The 23097-nt window shown below is 36.1% G+C and overlaps 1 protein-coding gene across 3 annotated transcripts; it reads right to left on the bottom strand.

The window, feature by feature from the left end:
- Nucleotides 1–705: 705 nt before the first annotated feature.
- On the bottom strand, nucleotides 706–23050 carry PPWD1 (peptidylprolyl isomerase domain and WD repeat containing 1). 3 transcript variants are annotated; one of them, XM_015065320.3, is made up of 11 exons: nucleotides 22827–23050; nucleotides 17864–17966; nucleotides 17058–17158; nucleotides 16799–16919; nucleotides 14555–15002; nucleotides 10582–10772; nucleotides 9543–9732; nucleotides 6651–6832; nucleotides 4746–4827; nucleotides 3198–3380; nucleotides 706–2150 (listed from the first exon to the last, which is right to left on the bottom strand). In XM_015065320.3, exons 1-11 carry the CDS (start codon nucleotides 23017–23019, stop codon nucleotides 2007–2009), a joined length of 1938 nt encoding a protein of 645 aa, XP_014920806.1. In that variant the 5' UTR covers nucleotides 23020–23050; the 3' UTR covers nucleotides 706–2006. The 3 variants fall into 3 exon arrangements, with proteins under 3 accessions (XP_014920806.1, XP_014920807.1, XP_014920808.1); XM_015065321.3 differs by having other exon boundaries at nucleotides 22744–22872; XM_015065322.3 differs by lacking the exon at nucleotides 22827–23050 and having other exon boundaries at nucleotides 16799–16821; nucleotides 17133–17158; nucleotides 17864–17915.
- Nucleotides 23051–23097: the final 47 nt, after the last annotated feature.

Raw genomic sequence — 23097 nt, 5'->3', positions numbered from 1 at the left:
CAAATATGATTTGCACTTAAGGCAAAATAACTGTTTCTGGGGGGCTTGGGGTATCATCACCACTTGGTGGCAGTATTATCAAAAATTTAGGAGTAAGTTTTCAGCAATGATTAATTAAATTGCTAGGGAGATGTCTAGACGCAGAAAATAGGAAGAAAAGATAAATGTCACAATGAAAAGTCATTTTATGTCTAAGTTCTACTTTATAAAAGGAAGACATAATGTTGAAGTAGCACAACTTGGCACATTCTTCATCTCACAAGTTTGTAGTACAAAATGGATAAAGGAAGTAGCCTGCTTATCAATAGAAGGAAAAGTTTAAGTTTAGATTTAAATGTAAGAATGTGAATTCCCGGGGCTCCTGGGTGGCTCAGTCAGTTAGGCATCCAAATGTTGATTTCGGTTCAAGTCATGATCTCATGGTTTGTGGGATGGAGCCCTGCATCAGGCTCTGTGCTAACAGTGAAGAACCTGCCTGGGATTCTCTTTCCCACGGTCATTGCCCCTCCCCTGCTTGTGCTTTCTCTCTCTCTCAAATAAACAAAAAAAAGAAAAGAAAAAAAAAGAATATGAATTCCCTAAATATGTCTGTTGAGGTGTTCCTCTTTAACTTTTTGAAGAGTCTCTCTGGAAACTAGAGGCAGTCTTTCTTTTTTTATTTTTCAAATTTATTTATTTATTTTTATTTTATTTATTTTTTTAGAGAGAGAGAGAGAAAGAGCACAAGCAGGAGGGGCAGACACAGGATCTGAAGCAGGCCTCAGGCTCTGAGCTGTCAGCACAGAGCCTGTTAGAGGGCTCAAACTCCAGCAAGACCATGACCAGAGCAGAAGTCAGATGCTTAATTGACTGAACCACACAGGGGCCCCTAGAAGCAGTGGTTCTTAACAGCTCTGAAGTCAGGGGATGACTGGGTGGCTCAGTTGGTTAAGCATCTGAGTTTGGCTTAGGTCATGATCTTGCAGTTCAGGTGTCTGAGCCCTGCGTTGAGCTCTGTGCTGTAAGCTCACAGCCTGGAGACTGCTTCAGAATTTGACTCCCTCTCTCTCTGTGCCCCTCCCCCACTCATGCTCTGTCTCTCTCTCAAAAAATAAATGTAAAAAAAAAAAATGAAAAAAAAAGTTATGAGGTCAGGAGGGTAAGGGAAGAAAAAATGAAATCAATAGAAGTCTTTGAACTTACACTGTTTTATTGCTCAAATTTCTACTAAATGCTCCATTATTAGCTGTTAAAAGTTTTACTTAATATATACTTTCTTGATGGAGTATTTAGTAATGTAAAAAAAGATACTATTAACTTCAGGACAGAAAATTGGGATTTAGCTACATTAGGAAAATAATGTGTAAATAATAAATGAACCTGCATATAAAACCAAGGACTAAGTATTCATTTATTCAGATTCTTAAATTTAAATACTAGCTATAATACTCATTTAAATGTGACTTAACATTGCAACTAGAGGATAAGTTATTTCTAAATCTTGAATAAACTACTTCTTATTTATTTACTGAAGTTTTACTTACCCCTTGCTTACTATTTTTAACAATGATTAAAAGGCAAAACTATTTGGCATGAAACACAAACCTAAGAAAAGAAAGGAAGTGGTATATTACTATCAGATTCTGATACCCTTTCTTAGTGGATCTAAAGAAACATGAAGGCAGATTATGTGGCATATATTAATATATTAATATAGTAATATATATTAATGCATACAACTCTATTTAATATGGTTTTTGAGTCTCATGAGAAATTACATAGGAGTGCGATTTGCCCAAATTTAGTCCAATTTCAGTTTATCACCTCCTAGGATAAGAAATATTGTGAGAAAAATGAAAGGCAGGGTTTTAAAAAAGGTCCTTTAATGAAAAATATAAAAACATAATATTGCATCCTTGAAACATGATTTGGATGTTCAGCAAGTTCTAAGAGCTTCCTGTGTAAAATAACCCTGTGTTTAATATACGTGTATTTCTATTTACACATACAATGAAACAAACCTTATTTTACTTGACAGTAATATTTATGATGCTGACATCCTCATAGGGCTTATCTGTTTTGGGATTGACTTTGACATTGGAGATCCTCTGTACAACTTCCATTCCTTTAGTCACTCGTCCAAACACTGTGTGCTTATTATCAAGCCAAGGCTGCATTGAAGGAGAAACGGAAAATCTTGGTAAACCCAGATTTCTTAATTTACACCCTCTGGGTAAGAAAATTACAGAGAATTTAAACTTATGCTTCATTTTTAATTTAATAAAAATATATACAGTTAATTTCATCTAGCAGCTTTTAAGAGTGATTTCCATGTTTATCTGAAAAAATATAACAGCATAATATAATGTTTAATTAGCTGCATCTTTCAGACCAAACGGACCTGAAAGATGTTTGCTAAAGGTAAGTTTCTTTGCATGGCTTAAAGAATACTGGCTAAGGCTTTAAAAGTTCTCTGTAGGAATCAGACCTGCAAAATAGGCAGGAATTGTTTGGAATTGTTCAAGTAGCATGTGCTTTTGTAGTAGAGAGATGGGAACTCAAATGTTCGCTCTGCTACTTACTTGACCTTTGGCAAGTTGATCATGTCGCACTGTTTGTATAGTCATCTGTTTTTTAAAACTGGGTATAGTGATACTAGAAGTATTGTGAATATTACTTTGTGCCTGATGGGTAGTAGTTATATTTTTCTTCATTATGTGGTGCTTAATTCCAAAAAATAAAGTATAATAATTTTTATAATTTTGTGTAACTGCACAGCAATAGAGCTCAATATTCTTACACTGTATGTCGTCAGATCTACAATGTTGCAATATAAGTTGCATTCTGATATCAGAGATGTTAAAATATAGAAAAAATGTCTTAAAAAATTTGAGAATTAATATACTCTAATCCCCTCCCCCCATTCTAAAGGAAACAGGCCCAGAAGTGAAATAATTTGTTTTCTATTGTACAATTAGTAGTGGCAAGGTGACTTCAACCCAGAGTCCTGAGTTATGCAAGTATTGTTTTAAAAAGCAAAATCTGATTTGTTAGGTAATTTTATATTTTCTCATCTAAACTGTTTCATTTTTTATATGCTGGCAGAAATAAATAATAGAGAATAATGCAGCTCTCTTTTACTGAATTCATTCTTAGATCATAACCTATGACAACTTACAGTTTATATGACAGCTTATAGACAATGCTGTTCTACTTACCGTTGGTACTACTGTTATAAAAAACTGGGATCCGTTAGTATTTGATCCAGCATTGGCCATGCTGAGTGTATATGGTCTGTCATGTCGTAATGTTGAATGAAACTCATCTTCAAATTCTCCTCCCCATATGCTTTCTCCTCCCATACCAGTACCTGTTGGATCTCCTGTTTGAATCATGAAGCCCTTAAGAGAAAGTATACAAAAAACATATTACACTGTACTTTTCTATATGTACGTTTTGGAATTTAAGTGTGTTTTATGTTCAGTAAAATCTTTTTTTTTTTTTTTAAGTTTGAGAGAGAATGCACCAGTGGGGGAGGGGCAGAGAGAGAGGGAGATCCCAAACAGGCTCCACACCGTCAGCACAGAGCCTGATGTGGGGCTCCAGTCCATGAAGTGTGAGCTCATGACCTGAGCCAAAATCAAGAGTTGTATGTTTTAAACTGACTGAGCCATGCATGCACCCCTTTTCTTAATAGTCACTCTATCAAGTGATTTTATTAAAACCTTAGTAAGTTATACTTTAGATGATGTATTTCCACTGCTTAAACACAACCTTATTTCAGTTACTGAAACAAAACTGCAAAGGTCTCCTCATGAATAGTCATGTACTATCTTTCCCAATAATGCAATTAAAACCAATTAATATTGTAAATAAGTTTTAGATCTATAGAGTGTATAAGGTTTTATATAATTGCCCCACTCTTCTCTCTTCCCTTTCCCTAAAATTCTGGATTGCCTAGTGAGTCATTTTTCTAATTCTTTCAGAACCCCCCAAATCTGATTATTCCTCCTGTCATTTCTCCTGCCATTTCTGAACCTATCAGTAACTAACAACTACACTATTGCCCCATCCATTTTATGGAACAATGCTCAACAAAATCCTGGGACAAGTTCGTTCTGCTCTTCAGGTATTAATGGTGGTTCTCAAAGATTAAGTAGCATGATGTCTTTTCTATTATTTAAAATCTTATTTTCTAGATCTAGACCTTATTTAGTCACTAGGTATGAGTAACCTTAACTATTGGTTTTATCTCAGCATGCCCTTTACTCTGTATCTGACCCTTGGGTTTAGCTGCTGACAAAATACTGGTGCAGTGTTTCTAAAAAGGTACCATGTTACTGTTCCTGCATTTATTCCAGATCTGATATTCATGACTATCCATTCTTCTTTTGGCTTAGAAAGTCCCATTTTTCCTATTCCTTTTTAATAAACTGATAATTGTGAGACAGGAAGATTCCTTACGTTTAAACCTCTGGTTATGGGGCGCCTGGGTGGCGCAGTCGGTTAAGCGTCCGACTTCAGCCAGGTCACGATCTCGCGGCCCGTGAGTTCGAGCCCCGCGTCGGGCTCTGGGCTGATGGCTCACAGCCTGGAGCCTGCTTCTGATTCTGTGTCTCCCTCTCTCTCTGCCCCTCCCCCGTTCATGCTCTGTCTCTCTCTGTCTCAAAAATAAATAAACGTTAAAAAAATAATAATAAAAAAATAAACCTCCGGTTATGCAAAACACACTATTCCTGAAGTCATATAAATTTTGTATAACTTACCTTAATTATACGGTGAAATGTATGCCCATTATAATAGCCGTTTCTGCTATGAACACAGAAGTTTTCCACTGTCTTAGGGCACCTAGTAAGATATGTTAAAAATATGAAATCCATTTAGAGCATCTTAATATAGTTTTCTTTGCAGTTCTGCTTTCTACTGATACCTGCATTACCTTCTGAATGTTTCAGGACAGTCTTTTTCCATAACCTCTTCTCATCTCAGGACAGAAGAGATGAAAGATCACATAAGCCACAGTATATTGTTTAATATATTATCTTTAGATAAAGAATGCTTATTATATTTGAGTTTGACAGTATTTAAATTTCAAAGTCATTTAGCAGTTAAAAAAAATACAGCTACAGCACCGTAAGATACGTATATTCACTGCGTATAGTAGGTTCAGTTCCTGGGAAAGATAATTTTCTTATAAAAACGTTATGGTACACTGACACGCTTCCTAACCAAGGACCTGCTCTCTCTCAAATGCTATCTCCTAAATCTAATCAACTTTAAATGACAATCACACACTCAAAAGTATGAAGCTTTCTAAATGTTAACTAATCTCATGTGATGATTTAATCTCATGTTACAGCATTTAAAACATTTAAAACACTCCTATACAAAATAAAGAAGTACTTTTCAGTAAAAGGGGTTGTAAAAGATGTCACTCTGTTTTTCGTTTTCATTTTTTTGGAGACAGAAGTGGAGAGGGGCAGAGGGAGAGAGAATTCCAAGCAGGCTCCACATTCAGCAAGGAGCCTGACGTGGGGCTCACCCCCATGACCCTGGGATCATGACCTGAGCCAAAATCAACAGTTGGATGCTCAACTGACTGAGTCACCCAGGCGCCCCAAAGATGTCACTCTTTGGATCAAGAATAGCCAAAGATATTCTATTGGATTTGGCATTGCATGTTCATCTTGCAAACTTTTAAAAACTGTCCAGAATTCCTTTCTGCTTTTTTTCAGTACATTTTTTGTTGGATTGATCGATTGATTGATCAATTATGTATGTATGTATGTATGTATGTATGTATTTATTTATATTAGAGAGAGCACAAGCAGGGGAGAGGGGTAGAGGAAGAGACAGAGAATCTTAGGCAGTGCAGAGCCCAACATGGGGCTCAATCCCATGATTCTGGGATCATGACCTGAGCGGGGATCATGACCTGATTGAAAATCGAGTTGAATACTCAATTGAACGAGCCACTCAGATGCCCCTTGTTGGAATTTTTAAAACCTATAGAAAGAACTAAAGAAGTAGTAGTGGAGGTCTAAGAAATGTAAGGAGGAAAAGGAATTATCCTCCCCTTAAGGATTTGCTTTGAGGGTAAAGCCAGTTATAACAAATGAGCCACAAAATATAGTTGGGATGCACAGTTGGTGTTAATATCCATTTATAAACCACTTTATAGTTTACATTCAGCACTTTCATAGCCATTTGTTTTGTATGCATAATAATAAACCTGTGAAGTGTGTGTGTGTGTGTGTGTGTGTATATATATATATATATATATATATAATATCCCCATTTTCTAGAGGAACAGTATCAGAAAGCTAAAGACAGACATTCTTATCAAACCCTTCAGTTCTTTAAAATTCCTCAAGTTGAGGGGCGCCTGGGTGGCTCAGTCGGTTAAGTGGCCGACTTTGGCTCAGATCATGATCTCACGGTTCATGGGTTCGAGCCCCACCTACTTCAAATTCTGTGTCTCCCTCTCTCTTTCTGTCCTTCTTCCGCTCATGGTCTGTCTCTGTCTCTCAAAAAATGAATAAAAACATTAAAAATTTTTTTTAAATAAATAGAAAAATTCTTCAAGTTGAAATAGCAATTTTAAGTTGCACAGTTTCTTCCAATAAACACATTTACATTGATGTTCATTTCAGACAAAAGACAGTACATACTCAACAGGAAAAAGTTTGATATGAATGTCTCCCATGCTTGTGTGGATAATGGCACTATCTGAAACACGTTTAGGTCCTTCAGCTTGAGTAGCTGCCATGACTTCTTCTTTAGAAGGTTTCTCATTAAAAACATCTCTGTCAGAATCTGCACTTTTTGTATCTTCTGGTTCTCGTTTGGTAAACTCAGAGAAAAATTAAAGAGAGTGAATAAATTAAATTTTTCATCTGGTTAAAATGTTATCAACCGTAAAATTTCATTTCTATCTATGGTATTTGAGCAAAGTAAGAATTCACATCAGAATAAGTCCTTACTGCAGCAATCACTTCCTATCACAGGATGTGTAATAGGGTTAAATTATTTTTACACTTGCCTAACATGACAACAATCCATACAGTGAAGGTGTATGGTTTCAAATGGGATTTAATTTCTTTTTTGGTGCACACTGAACAAGATGCACTTTTATTTGAGGTAGTTTTCTGCCTCTGCCCGCTAGTATGTTCTGTCAACCAGTGCTTATTTTTCACTATTTAGATTACCTGGGTTTGAATTCCATTCTGCTACTTACTAGTTACATGATTTTGGCAAAATAAATTCATTTCTTCCATTTCCTCATTCATAAATGGGGATAACTACCTCAAAATTGTACCTATTGTGAAGATTCAATGAAGGGATATAAAATGCTTGGAGAATAGTGCCTAATATGTAAAAGGTACTATATACATATTAATAACTGTTGTTATAATGAACAGAACCTGGTGCTAGGCAGGTTGAGGATTCAAAGATGAATCAGTAATGCATCTTGGCTAGTTTTTTTTTTTTTTTCCTGCAAAGCCCCCCATCTGTTCTATCTAAACCCTGAAGCTTGGAAGAAAGAATGTAAATTTTGAGTGAAGTTACAGAAATTTCAGGATACCTCAGGGAATAGGGAAAATTGAGAGAAATCTTTCAGTTGTTAAAACTTTGGACTCCTCTGAGCCTTTTTTTTTTTTTTTTAATTTGACTTTCAGGAAGTAGAAATCTTTTCTCCAGAGGAAGCTCTACCTGATTATCAACTGAGTTCCAGGAAAGTAAAGCCAGTGCCCCAGGCCCTGTCTTGCCTAATGTCATTCCGGATCTACTTGGATAAATTCCAAATAAAGAAACAACCAAGCTAGGATGTTGTTGACTTATCATCTTATTCTCCATTTTTCAAAGGAATGACATTATCAGTTGTATGATTGATTTATATGAATTTTTAAATAGGTATTTTAATTTAGCTCACATATTGAACTACCAAAGTTCATATTTTGTCATATTTTGGTATTGATTTGAAAAGAGATAAAAAATTTACATATATGTATGTACCATTTTACTTTTGCTTACGGATATGTATGTCTAATAAAATGAAAGATAATTTTATGAACATGTTAGCTGTATAAAGATGAATAGTAACTTTTTTTCTTCAATGTTAACAACACATGTGATTTAATCAACATAAAAGTAAACTTTAGGGGAAGAGAATAATTTATTAGTTTTTTGATAAAGAGGATAGAAAATTAGTATGTTTTTAGTGTATATCAAGAGTTAGCTTTTACCTTCAAAACAGTTAAATTACAGGTAAAAACAAGAAAAACTATTTCCCTTTAACCAATATTATTTTTTGTAGCAATGACTTTGAAAGTTCTAAATAAAATTTTCATCTTAAAAGAATGTATCCATTTTTTGGTTAAAAGCTTGTTTGGGATGAACTACTATTTCCTACATTAATCAAATGCTGGCAACCTGAATAGCATCACAGCTACTTACAAGATATCAGATGAAAAGAATCAGTATACTAGAATGAGCCACACACTTTAACAAACTTGTGAATAGTGAAGAAAATATAATGCCCTGTATTTGAGGATTTTATATTACCTTAAGGAGGAGATGACTATCACAGATATTTAAAAAAAAAAAGAGAGAGAAAGTAAACTATTCCAAAAACTGTGACATATAGAGCACAACCAGGCAGATGTAACTCAGACTTGATGTCAAGAGAAGGTTTCCAAATAGGAACTGATATAAGTAGGAACTGGGGACAGGTATGTGATTGGCAGAAGGAACAGCCTGTGTAAACGCCTTGAGGTAAAAAAACAACACTCAGCTATTGCAAACAGGATCAAGTTCAGTCAGAGTAGCAAATGAACTAAAAATGAAGAAAGATAGGTAGAAGAGCCAACTAATATAGATAGTTGAGGAGCCATTAAAGGATTTTAGGCAAATAACCAAATTTGGGACTCAGTCTCTGACTGCAGTGTGAAGGACAGAATGGTAGGGCAGAGGTCTCTACACTTTAGATTTTTCTGCTTGGTTCAACAGTTAGGACACGGCTGCTCCTAGATAGTTTAGACAGTTTGATTCTGAGCCCAGTCTTAGTTAACATGTAAAGTACTTGTAGTTCTCTAGGGAAAAAAAAAAAAATTGTCAGGAATATAAACTTTTAAGGTAGCACCATTACAAGAGAGTTAAAAGGTAAAAAAAGAAATGTGCTTAGAGAAGCAAGTGTGCAAGTTCAGGGAAGATAAATTAAGAACAAAAGATGAAAAATAATCTTTTTTAGAACTTTTAAAACCCCATAGCAAAAGCTATTTTGGATGCAATTATTACCATAACCACTTACTTCCTTACATCTTAGACAACATAAATAGTTGTAGAAGCCAGGTCGAAGATTTTTCAGAACAGGAGGGAAATCAGTACAAAATCGAGTCCTAGTTAAAAATTATGCAATATTAATGTTTTAAGATGGTATTCTGGTTGTTTAGAAAGCATGCTATTATTGCCAACATTCTCTTCAGTTGAAAGCACGACCTAAGAAAATAAATCTCCAACCAAATTGGAAGAATTAAGGCCTATTTCCTAGTATTTCTGCATACCATGTAAAATCTATTCTTCTTAAAAGATGTACAAACTATTGTTGGGTCAGCTTGAATATTTTGAAGAACAGGATTTTCAGAAGCTTTCATTTCTATAGTAGTTGCAGCACGATGTTTTTTGGCTATTCCCTGGAACAGAGCCAACTGCATCACTCTAATATTTTCCTGCTTGCCTAAGATGCGCACACACCTGGAAAATACAACAATGTTTTATACAGTAAAATACCAGAATTAATTCCAATTATAAAAATTTTATAGATAAAATCTAGAAATCAACTATCCTTTACCTTTGTATAAAATAATTACTAAAAGTTTTTTAAAAAGTGTTTCTCTACCCCCTTCCCCAGAAAGTTATTTTAAATTGGATGGAATTTTCTGGTTAAAAAAAAACAAAACACAATCATTCATGCATAATTTTAACCTATCCCTATTATCTTAATCTTTTTGCAAGACTTCAAAGATTCTATACTGTGAAGAACTACAATATAAATTTGTTTCTATGTGAGAATGTACCGACCTACATTTTTTTCTCTTTAAAATATACTTTTAAGTTCTTTTCATTTACATTCAGTGTTAGTATCTGATTGTAGCTATTTTGTACTAAAACCAAATGGACTGTTTGCACAAAAGGCTTATTGTGGTTTCATGCATTTTAACTTCTGATTTTATGTCTAGCAGGATGTAATGCTGAATTCTGTGGTTAAAATATTTGGCAACATTTAATATGAACCAGGCTAATTTAAATCAATAAGCAAAAGAGAGATTGAAACTTGTTAAAAAAAAAAACAAAAAAACAACCTTGAAACTATGCATATCTTTTTTTTCCATTTCTTTTACAAACATGAGTGGAAACTTTTTACATAAGATTATAAACAACCAAAAGACCACAAAAAATCCAGTCAAAACATTTGGTTAAGTTTAGACATTTGGGACCATTCCACTTGTCTTGGAACAAACAAAACTCCCTTTGTTTCCCTGAAAGAGGAAATGGTCCCCCATAAATGAATGCACTTTTAAAAAACATCTTATTAAAGCTTACCGGTTTGTTTCTACATTTATAACTTTAATGCCTAGCATTGTTCCATATAGCACGAAGTGTCCAGTTTCATCAAAGACTATGTTAATTAATCTTACTGCATCCACCTTCTCCAACTCACGTTCAACAGCCATTCGTCGGCCAAACTCCATGTCGGGTAGCTGTTGCCTCATCTGCTGCAGTTCAGTAAACATCTAGGGAGTAAACAAAAAAGCTATGTGATAAAGGGAATGAGAATTTAAATAGAAGCACAGTACACATTAAGAACCACTGAAAATTTGTGTACTTATAGGTTACCTTAAAGAGGATTCTAAATTCCATAAGCAGGAAATAAAAAGACATTAGTAAGTTCAATCGTAAAATAATAGTATTTACACTAACTGCTTCTTCTTAATTAAAAAAAAAAAAAAAACAGTTAACATAACTACTGTCTTCCGTACAGAAAAAAGGTATCTGCTGCCTTTTATAAGCCACAGACTAGGGACACCTGGGTGGCTCAGTTGGGTAAGCGTCCGACCCTTGATTTCAGCTCAGGTTATGATCTCAGAGTTAGGAGATTGAGCTCCACATCTGGCTCCATGTAGGGCTCCATGCTGGGTGTGGAGCCTTCTTAAGATATTCTCTCTCTCTCTCTCTCTCTCTCTCTCTCTCTCTCTCTCTCTCTCTCTCTCTCCCCCCCCCCCCGCCCCTCCCCTACTGTGCTGTCTCATAAATAAATAAATAAATAAATAAATAAATAAACAAATAAATAAATAAATGTATGCATGCCACAAACTAGTACTTTCCAATAGGAAGATAATGCAAACCAAGCATGTAATTTTAAATTACCTAGTAGCTACTTAAAGTAAAAGAAACAGGTGAAGTTAGTCTCAATAAGGTTTTATGCCCCATATATCCAAAATATAATCATTTAAACTTTACTCAATACTTAAAAATTGAGATAGAAGCACCTGGCTGGCTCAGTCTGTGGAACATGTGTCTCTTGATCTCAGGGTTGTAGGTTTGAGCCCCATGATGGGTACAGAGGTTATTTAAAATAAAATCTTAAAAAAAAATTTGAGATTAATTATATTCTATTTTTTTTATATTAAGTATTTGAAATCCTGTATTTTATACTTTCATCCTGTCTCAATTTGGACTAGCCACATTTCAAGCACTCAATAGCAACATGTGGCGAGTGGCTACTACACTGGACACTGTAACTACAGAGTGTAAGGTCCCTGTAAAAGGATCATGGACCTGACATGATATAACACTCAATTTTTATTGAATGAACTCTTATTATTTCACTAATTTATAACAATTTCATGATATTTTAGAAAATGTTTCAAGTTATTTTTATAGAGAGCCCAACACAGATTATCATTAGGTAAATGTCATTTACGGTAGATGAATATTTTTATAAATGCTCTGTAGCTTATTTGGTTTTCTTTTCTTCAGATATTTAACACAATTTTCGGATAAGGTCACATCTTAATTACTATGTATTATCACACTATAAGCTTCTCCCCCATTAAGATCTTTCAGGTTTCCAGACATTTAGGGCATCAAACAGCAGAATTCAACAGCAGGTCTCCACTGGAGATAAAAAGAAGCCAAGCTTATGTCCAGTCTACTTATTTTCATGCTTGTGTTAACTGGAAATCCCATTTTTCTAGATATGGAAAGAACAACAATGTACACAACTCCATAAAAACAAAAGGAGGTATATGCATTAGGGAACAACATGAAGCAAGGGTCTTACAGGACAGAAAAAAAGCCTGTTGGTCATTAGGTTTTCTTATCTCCAGTCTCTGAGACTACTTGTTTATTCATATGCTAGAAATAGCCTAGCATTTTTATAGACAGGGACCCCTGATTATTTTACTAGATTAGATTAATTTTCATGACTTAAAGTTTGTAGACAGTTGTCTGCCTGCGTGTAAGTATTTCATAAATGTTAATCCAACCTGATAAATACAGCAGTATCTTTTTACAGTATTCTAGCCTTAATAGCAGGGCCTCTGTGATACACAACTGTGTAACCATATGCATATCTCATTAACTGTGAGATCCCACTGATTTACTACCCACTATCCTTCTAATTAATTTACTTGGCATTTGTTTTAGTTGTTGTTGTTATTGTTTGGACAATCTCTCATTTTGAATCTCACTTCTGTCATAAGTTTTACTACTGACCTCATCTTATTTCAGCCCTCTTCAACACTTGTTGAAGTCAATAATGAAGAAACAGAGTATTCGTGTTAAGAAATTAATATCTAGAGACTGTGTTCTTAAATATTTCTTTTGCTGAGGAATCTTCAAAGAGCTGCAAGTTGGTAAAGAGCTGCAAGTTGGCCTTTAAGTTATATTTAAGTTGAACTAATATCTAGTTACCAGCTGCCATTAATGAAGAAAACATCACAGTTTTCTCCTACTCTTCAAAGTAGAGTGGAAAGCTGTTCTCTTCCAAAAGGAAGATGAGTCAGGAGGATGATCTAACAACCAGATCTTCACATGTGTCTGGATTCATATTACTTCAGGTAGATAATCCACCCAACTTAAAGCCACTTGCCACCAAACAATAGTGTCACTAAGAAGAGTAACAGAATTTAAGACCTTAATGCAAGGAATCTAAACTGGTTACTACCAACAATGTAGAATTATTATACAATAAACAGTACTGCTATGAAGAAGGTTCAACCCACAGACTCTCAGAGGATTCAACATACCATTAGCAGTTAGAGAACACTTGAGGGAAACAGGTGATCAGACCCAATTTCCACAAAAAACTGTTAACTTTGCATGGATAGAAAGTCTTATTCTACAACTACATGCTTTAACAAATTCTTGTTAGCAGTAATTATGTGTCACGTATTGTTGTTAGTGCTGGAGATACAAACATGAGCCAAAACAGATAAGGGAGCATAGATCACATAGAGTTTAGTCTACAAGGGGTTGATATGTAGTAATCAAAAATAAGACCAAGCCAAATGGTCTAAGAGAAAATAAACAGAGTGATATTGAGTCACATAAAAAAAAAAAGTTGTCCTAGGTTAGACAAATAGTGAATTCCCACAGGAAGTGACTCTTTAAATGAGATTTGAAGCTTAAGTTCAACAGGTAATGGAAAGAACGGAGGAGGGGTGACACCAGGCAGCAGGAACAGCATAAGCAAAGGCCCTGTGGTGGAAGACATGTTCAAGAAACTGAAATAAGGCCTAAATGGCTAGTGTTAAGAGGCAGATAGAAAAGTGAGTGACAGTAGGCTAGAGTGGTAGGCAAAGGCCACAATAAGGCAGGCTGTGACTTCGGTCTTGATCCTAAGAACAATAAGAAGTCACTAAAAGGTTCAAAGAATGAAATGATCAAATATGCACTTAAAAAATTTGCTCTGGATGCAGTGTGGATAACTGATTAGGAGGAAGCCTGAATATAGGCAGTAGGCCATGAGACAGTCCAGGCAAAAGTTCACGAGCTAGGGTAGTGACAGCTATGCTGAAAAGAAAGGGATAGATTTTAAGCATATTTAGAAACTAAAATTGACAGGATTCATGATGAATTAAATAGAGGGTAAGGAAAAAGTTAAAAAGTTAAGGATGGCGCAGGTTTGTGGCTTATGCAAGTAAATGAATATTGGTGCCATTCATGAAGACAGCAAAACAAAACAAAACAAAACAGATGGCACCATGTGTGTTCACAATAGTAAGATGGAGAAATCAATTTGGGAGTAGTCATATGAATAGGCAGGAGTGAACAGAGTAAAAGCCACACAAAAGAAGGATGATTGGCTCAGAAGATATCACATCATAAACCCTGGGAAAAGAGTTTTGAAGAACACTGCAAGAGAGCAGACAGATCAATAATATCTTCAATGTGCTAAGAGAAAATAACCATCAATGTAAATATCTATATCCAGAAAAAAAATCTTTTAGGAATTGCACAAAATAAAGACACTCAGAAAAGGAAATTCCCATTAAATTTATATTGCACTTACACTTAGTGATTCATCAAAGACTCTCATGAGTTTTCCAGTTAAAAATCTGAAAATTCTAACTTTTCTATCAGAACCAATAGTAGCTATTTTCTTCCCATCAGGTGAAAAACATATGCTGGTTGGATAAGCCTTGCACTTGGCAAACTCATACAAATCGGTGTCAGTTTTATATTCCCAGTTCACATTTTTGGGGAACTTATATTCATGAGGAGGCCCAGTCCAGTATTCAATCATTCCAGATTTATCAGAAGACACTATTGCTTTATAAACTGCATTCAGCCGTATCTGAGTAAGAGGTGATGTATGGAGTTTGTCAAAAATATGAAGCGGCTGGTTATCTCCTCGACCATCATAAATGAAAATTTTTCCTGTGCTCTTCTCAGAAGCAGCAACTGAAGATATGGCATCCCCTGGGCAATAGATCCACTCACATTGTCCAGGAAAATAGCTAAAATAGTGAGGGGGAAAAAAGAAGTTAATACAACAAGTAAGCATCCTTATCCACTCTCACCACCAAAACAATGTCCTGGCCAATGATTTAGTTAGTTTTGGATTCCTTGCTCTAAAGTAGCAGAAATAGAAACTGGGGAGGAACAACTAATTTTCCCTTTCTGACCTCATTAATCTAATGGTAATAACTTCTGAGGATTCATCAGACCACATAGAAAACTTCCTACAGCAGATCATTTACTTCTCTTGGATAGATAAGAAAACCTAATCAGACCAGGGCCTTAAAATATTCCAGGGCATTGCCTTTTGGATCTCTAGGTCTCAGTCTATTTTTAACTTATTTTTAAATAGGTTCATATCTAACAGTATACTTGATAAACTCATTCTTGAAATGTTTAAAATCAAAATATTTTAGTTATGACTATGATCAAAAGGAAAACATTTTGATATCACATTTTCATTATTAGTGACTTAATCTTACAACTATAAAGTTTGAACATGCTACCTGATAAAGTACAAAAGAACTGGGACAGATTTAACCTGGGACAGATTTAACCAAAATACCAAACTTACACACTCAAATGAGTGTTGTCTCCTTCTAAGCAGTCAGTTAAAGAAGTTACACAGTTATTCCAATGTTGGTGCTGATGCTCAAAACTTCTGGAACTCTTCTTTTAGAATTTCTACCAAAACTTAAATAATATCCCCAAAGGTGGCAGAGGTTCAACATTTATGAATAGATGTAATTTGTAAAAACAGCTAAAGTGTAGGTAAACAAAGCAGGGAATAAGACAAGATAACCAATATATATTTCTATTTGTAGTAAAAAATAAGTTCTGACCATAAGTAATGAGACTAATATCCTTTAGTGGCTCATCAACTGGTTTTGAAGGAAATTCCAAAAGAAGTACTGCTATGTAATGAGCTGTTGTTCTTGTCCCCCCACCATTCATATGTTGCAGTTACCCAAGGTGATTGATCTGGAGATAATTAGGAGGTAATTAAGGTTGAATGATGTCATAAATGTGGGGCTCTAATCCCACAGAAGGGAAAGAGGAAGATACCATTCCTCCTTACATCCTGTCCCCAAAGAGAGCCCTCACCACAAATCAAACCCTACTGGAATCCTGGTCTTGCACTTTCCAGCCTCCGGAACTCTGAGAAAATAAATTTCCTTTGGTTAAGCCACTCAGCCTATGGTCTTTTGTAATGGCAGTCTGAACTAAGACAAGTCCTAAGACTATTTTTGACAATGCTAGATTTTCAAGGTGACATTCATTTAGACGTATATAAATTCAGTATGATATCTTAAGAAAGACATGCTTAAAACAAAGTATTCATCTCATTTCTGTAGTTCAACCACATGGTGTGGATATCAATATACTTTAAAGTTTAAAGTTACCAACGAATCACCTCAATTCCAAAATGTACATAAGCCTTATAAGACACAATACATATTACTGAAATAAGCAAAGCAAGGAAGTTAATTCTAAGTACCAGCAAATTAGACATGATGGATCCTCATTATTTTATTAAGTAATGTTAAATGGATATAATGAATCCTTGTGATGATGCTATTTAAAAATTTCTGCTGTGATTAACAACAACAACAATAAAAACAGCAGAAGCCTCCAAAGAGCATCATAACAAGGATTCCTATCTACTTTTCCTAAGCAAAATTCAAAAGCACAGCTGGCAATGGCAATACATTCTGTTTAGAAATATCTACAAAATGGTGACAGTTTAAAAATTATTTCACTAAGTTAAAAAGTATATACTTTAAAAAAGACTCACCCAAGCTTCAGCATATTGATCATGTCAAAGTTCACTACATCAAACACCTTCATTGCTTTATCATCACCCACAGAACAGAACAATGCTCCCTCAGAGCTAACTGCAATACTCTCAATAACTCCTATTTAAATAAATCAAAACATTCTAGTAAATACCAATGAAACAAATATGCATGATTCAAAGGAAAAAAAAAACATTTTAAAAGAAACTTTAACCAATACAATTTAAGACTCACACACACACACAGTGAAATTCTTACCCAGGTGACTACGAAAATGTTTAACAAATTCAATTCCCTCTTCTATTTTTTTCCAGAACTTAACATGTCCATCATGACTGGCAGTAATAATAAAGTCTGTCCTGCATACATAAAATTGTAAAAGTTAATTTGTAAAGCAGATCTATGAGTTATTTAGTACCCCCAAAAGCAATCATTCACTGAGAATCTTTGGCGCTTTCAAAATATTTTTATTTTAAGCTTTCTTTATAAAGACCACCATATGAGGGTAGATAGAAAATGGCAAATTTTGTAGTTCTTTCCTGGATATCATAATAATTGATGTGGCACTAACTTTAACCCCAAGAGCTAGGATCAGAGTTGTGCTAAGAGTTGACATTAAAAAAAAAGAAATTTCACCAGGAATTTCAGTAGACCTTACAGCCCTTTAATCGTAAAATCACCCTGTAGGCAGTCTTTTCACATGGAAAACGTACTCATCTTCAAAAGGTGATAAATAACCAATGTACATTTGTTTTGTATCGTATCCAAGGTGTCTTGTTAAGTATTAGAAAGATTTTGTACAGAATAGTCTCCCCTTTAAGGTGTATAAAAATAGAAACCATCTGAATACCTACGGTATTGATATTACCTTGAATGCATTCCTTGTAGGAAATTGGAAAGAATATGCAGGACTTCATTTAACTTAAATTATTATAGAATCGGTGGCATTAAATAGAAATCCATGGTATCCTAAAGATACTTTTACAAATCATCTTCAAAACTGAAGCATCTTTATAAAATAAATTTTTCAGAAAAAAAACAAAAAAAAGATGTGTGAGACTTACTTGGTGCATACCACATGGGTGATAACATCTCTATGCATGTAACTGCGCTCATACATAGATGCACTGGGGAGATTTTCAAGATAGACTCTTTCAAACTCTAGAACTGAGGGAAAAAAGGTAAAGAAAAATTTATTTTAAACTGCAACTATATACTATTTTGCATTTTCTGTAAGAGTTTTCTACATTCTATTTTCTATTGGGCACCTGGGTGGCTCAGTCGTTAAGCATCTGACTTTGGCTCAGGTCATGATCTCACGGTTCATGAGTTCGAGTCCCATATTAGGTGAGCTCAAGCTCTGCTTCGGGGGAACAGAAGCCCTCTTCGGGTGAGCTTGAGCACTGCTTTCAGTGAGCTTATGCCCCACTTCGGGTGAACATGAACCCCACTTCGGGTTAACACGAGGCCCACTTTGGGTGAGTCCCACTTCTCTGTCTCCCTTTGCCCCTCCTCTCCTTCTGCCCCTCCCTTGCTCTCAAAAAAAAAAATTCTATTTTCTATTTTCTTCTATATCTTATTACATTTCTCTCAATTCACACGTAATGAAAAAAAAATCCAGTCTGTTATGTATTTCATAGTAGTGAACAGCACTGTTATTATTTAGTCATGACAGGTCTCAGGTATTGTACAGATGCTTAACTGCCCTCAGAACTTAACTGAGCGATTCTGGCTTAATATTAAGGTTCCATTAAAAAAGAAAAACTTTGGGGTTCCTGGGTGGCTCAGTCGGTTAAGCGTCCAACTTCGTCTCAGGTCATGATCTCACGGATGGTGGGTTTGAGCTTCATGTTGGACTCTGAGCTGACAGCTCAGAGCCTGGAGCCTGCTTCAGGTTCTATATCTTCCTTTCTCTCTCTGTCCCTCCCCCACTTGTGCTGTCCCTCTCTCTCTCAAAAACAAATAAACATTGAAAAAAAAACAAACAAACCAAAACCTTAAAAAGTTTCATGAAAGTATCACAAACATCTTTCTAACCATTAGTAAAGCCAATTATTAGTTCTAATTTAAATAATTAACAAGAGACCACTGGCCACCTATGGGTGTTTATCTTTAAGACACTAAGCCTCTTTGAGGTCACTAGTAGTGGGGTTGAAGCAGATAAACATGATAAAATACTAAATAGATTTTTAGAGCTGAGAAAATCCTGGACTTCTCAACTTTTTCCAAGGGCAAAACATTTCAAAAAGTGTTAATCTGAGGAGATATTTTGTTACAAGAGCTATGAACCATATTACTAGCAAAAATTGACATCATATTTGTATCTAATAAAATAATCCAACAAAGGCCAAACATGCCTATAAAAAGTTGCTAGAGCGGAGCCTGGGTAGCTCAGTTGGCTAAGTGACCAACTCTTGATTTTAGCTCAGGTCATGATCTCACAGTTGTGGGATTGAGCTCCACATTCAGCTCCACAATGAGTGTGGAGCCTGCCTGGGATTCTCGCTCCCTCTGAAAGCACACATGATCTCTCTCAAAAAAAAATTTCCAGGGCGCCTGGGTGGCTCAGTTGGTTGAGCGACTGACTTCGGCTCAGGTCATGATCTCACGGTTTGTGAGTTCGAGCCCCGCGTCGGGCTCTGTGCTGACAGCTCAGAGCCTGGAGCCTGCTTCGGATTCTGTGTCTCCGTCTCTCTATGTCCCTCCCCTGCTCATGCTCTCTGTCTCAGAAATAAATAAACATAACAAAAATTAAAAAAAAAAAATTCCTACATTAAACATAGAGATGTTTCATAGTTTTTCATAACTATTGTATAGCAGAGTCAAACCTGTGCCCAATGAACTCCTTTCCCTTCATTTTTAATAACAGAACCACCATTTTTATATGTGCAAAATGACAGTCAGCTATAAGACGACCTTTCTCATCTTCTCCAGAGTTAGGTGTGACCATGTGCCAATGAAATAGAAGTGTAAGTGTTATGTGACAATCAAGAAGTCTCCTTCAAAAAGTATTCCATTATTCCCTTTCTCAGTCCTATACTTGGGAACTGGGGTAAGAGAAGTGATTCTAATAACCACTCAGGACAAAGACGAGGGCCATACCTTAGTGATGTTAGAACAGAAAACTGGAAAAAGCCTAGGTCCCTTTGAAGCCTCCATACCAATCCTAGACTGTTTACTTTGGGACTTCTTTTATGCAGCTAATATAATACTGATACACATTCCTTTTGCTGTTTGTTAGTTTACTTGAGCAGGTATTTACTGAAAACAAAATAGGTTATAAGGCACATGGACATAAAAAGTGGAACACATAATTCCTACCTTTGAGAAACCATTTGGTTACTTAAAGGTAGTGTCATATAACAATTTATAATGTCTTTCTGAAAATGCATAGAAAAGTCTAGCATCCAAAGAACATGTTAAAGAGGATAGCTCTTTTTCTAGAAAGCTAAACGCATGTCACACTCCCATCTTTTTATTAAAAAATTTTTTGCGGTGGCGCCTCAAAGGCTCAGTTGGTTAAGCATCCTACTTTGGCTTGGGGCATGATCTCACTTGGGTCAGGATTTCGCAGTTTGTGAGCTCGATCCTCACGGTGGGCTCTCTGCTGACAGCTCAGAGCCTGCAGCCTGCTTCAAATTCTGTTTTCCTCTCTCTCTGTCTCTCCCCCATTCACGATTGGTCTGTCTCTCTGCCTCAAAAATAGACATTAAAAAAAATTTTTTTTTAAATTAATAAATTTTATTATGCTCTAGTGACTGAGCCAGCCAGGTGCCTCAAACTCCTTTTTAGACAAAATCTTCAATGATTATTTTTCTAACTTTTCATACATGTTTTTATTTTTTAATTTTTAATTATTTAAAAAAATTTTTTAATGTTTATTTATTATTGAGAGATAGAGACAGGCAGAGCATGAGCATGGGAGGGGCAGAGAGAGGAGGAGACACAGAATTTGAATGAGGCTCCAAGCTCTGAGCTGTTAGCACAGAGTCCGATGTGGGGCTCGAACTCACAAACTGCAAGATCATTACCTCAGCCGAAGTTGAACGCCCAACCGACCGAGCCATCCAGGTGCCCCTAACATTTCAGACATGTTTTTAAATTTCAGTTTTTTTCAGGGTGCCTGTGTGGCTCAGTCAGTTAAGCATCTGACTTTGGCTCAGGTCATGATCTCACAGTGAGTACATTCAAGCACATCAGGCTCTCTGCTGACAGCTCAGAGGCTGGAGCCTGCTTTGGATTCTGGGTCTCCATCTCTCTATGCCCCTCCCCCACTCTCTCAAAAATAAAGGAACATTAAAAAATTATAAATTTCAGTTTTTTTCTTCAAACTGAATACACTACTGACTGGCTTAAATACAATAAGCTTCTACTTAATTATAAACATTTTCACACCTAATTATTGCTGTATCTGTCTCAATTGTATTAAGTTTGTAAGATTTTTGTCTCTTAATACTAATATCAGCACTTTGATTTTTTTATGTTTCCATAAAAAAGGATATGAAAACATATTCTATTACAACTATAAGAGCATTAACTTTGTAATATTCATTCATTCAATAAATACTTAATTGAACACTTGCTACGTGCAAAGCAGTGGAGCAAAGCAGTCATGGTCTTTGCTCTTATAAGCTTACAGTCTTAGCAGTGGTGACAAATATTAATCGATCACAGACTTAATACACAATAATAAAATGCAGCAAGTGCAATGAAGAAGTTGCTATGGAAACATTTAACAGAAAGACCTAACTGTAAAAAAGATAACACTTTATGGGTGTCAATGTACAATGTTCAAAAAAGTAGCTTCTTCAAAATTTGGATACATAAAATTTGAAAGCTACCTGTAAACTCAGGTGTTCAAAATTACCTCGGAGTTATGATCAATGTTCTTTAGAAACCCAGCCCACTGGAGAAACGACAGGCTTCCCAGAGGAGGCGATATTTGCAGGTGAGTGCTCAAGTTGGACAACAGTTAGCCACGGGAAAAGGAGTGTGGGAAATTATTTCAGGTATACACCATACCCTGGCAGGCATCCAAAGAAGAAAAAGAGCATATCCCATTCTCAAGTGTTTTAATATGGCTAGAGTACAGCCTAAGGAAGACAGGGTTAGGAAACAGAAGCAATGGAAATGTGCTGGTGATGTAAGGAGAGATCACATCGTGAAGGAACTTGTATGCCATGATACGGAGTTTGGACTTTGTTTTTAAAATGAGAAATCACTGAAGAGTTTGAAGCAGAGAGAATGATAAAGTAAGATTTGACCTTTCAGAAAAATCGTATTTTAATGGTTTTACACCAAGGAAGACATTTTATAGAACAACTTTTGAAAATAAGAAAAACTTAACTTCCTTCCCTACCCTTTTTATTTAATAAAACTTGGTCACTATTCCACGAAAGTTGGAAAATACTTCAAGCCTTGGCATCTCCTGCGTGTGGTTTGAAAACCACAGACCGCGGGTTTTAGACGAAAAATTTGTTATCCAGTAAACTTCTGTAACTTTTCTAGGTCAGAAACTCATTATTGGAAGAGACAGGATTAAAATGATCTTTACCTACTCTTTACGATTCTAAATAGGCACCGCCATCTCGCCCTCGGTCCCCGCGTGCCCCAAGAGACTAAGTGCACTCCTGAAATAAAAGCTTTCAAGAGAACTGGACTCTGACGTTTAATAAACCGGAGACAGAAATTCCAACCTAATGCGCCCGCGATAGGGGTTAAATGAGAGGCGCTTAGCACCTAATAGGTAGTAGTATAAGTTAGCTTTAGCATCTATTAGAACACGTTCCTATAACACATCTGTGACTAACATTGTTAGATAGTAGCAAAAAGACGCTGTATTCAGCCCAAATCATTATTTCGGGGAGAACGTGCTAGTAGAGAATGACCACAAAACAGAAGCTGACCCTCTGTTCTCAGGGCAGAAAACCCCGCAAGCACACACCATCTGATTTTTGAGTCTGGTTTGAAATTTCCCAGTCTGGGGACGCAGATTCCAACTCGCCCTGTGTCTATCGCTGTAGCTACCTTTCCTCTTCTTGGCCAATGTCGCCTCTACAGGTAAGGGCCCAACCCAGCGCTCATTTTCCTCTTCGTTCTCTTGGGCCACAGCCACAACCACTGTCAGCTCTCTTTCGCCGAGTTCTGTTTTTTCCGGCTCCCCCGTGTCCCGGCGCCTTCTTCTTCTCAGCTGTGAATCGCTACCACCTTCCGACGCCATATTGCCAGAGTTGTCAAACAAGGCGCGACACGACACAGCTCCCCTACCAATCAGCAAAGCGGCGCGGCCTGCACGTCA

This window comes from Acinonyx jubatus, chromosome A1 (assembly GCF_027475565.1).
Source record: "Acinonyx jubatus isolate Ajub_Pintada_27869175 chromosome A1, VMU_Ajub_asm_v1.0, whole genome shotgun sequence".
NCBI lineage: Eukaryota > Metazoa > Chordata > Mammalia > Carnivora > Felidae > Acinonyx > Acinonyx jubatus.
The sequence above is the reverse complement of the archived record's forward strand: the minus strand, read 5'-3'. Positions and strand labels throughout refer to the sequence as shown.

What these genes read in the sequence shown, in the direction of transcription:
- PPWD1 (XM_015065320.3), bottom strand. Translation starts at nt 23,019, where the DNA reads ATGGCGTCGGAAGGTGGTAGCGATTCACAGCTGAGAAGAAGAAGGCGC. An exon ending in ATCAATATGCTGAAGCTTGG is followed by an intron (nt 15,003 to 16,798) that starts GTGAGTCTTTTT and finishes TCACTATTTTAG; the next exon opens with CTATTTTCCTGGACAATGTG. An exon ending in ATCAAACTTTTTCCTGTTGA is followed by an intron (nt 4,828 to 6,650) that starts GTATGTACTGTC and finishes ATATCTTACTAG; the next exon opens with GTGCCCTAAGACAGTGGAAA.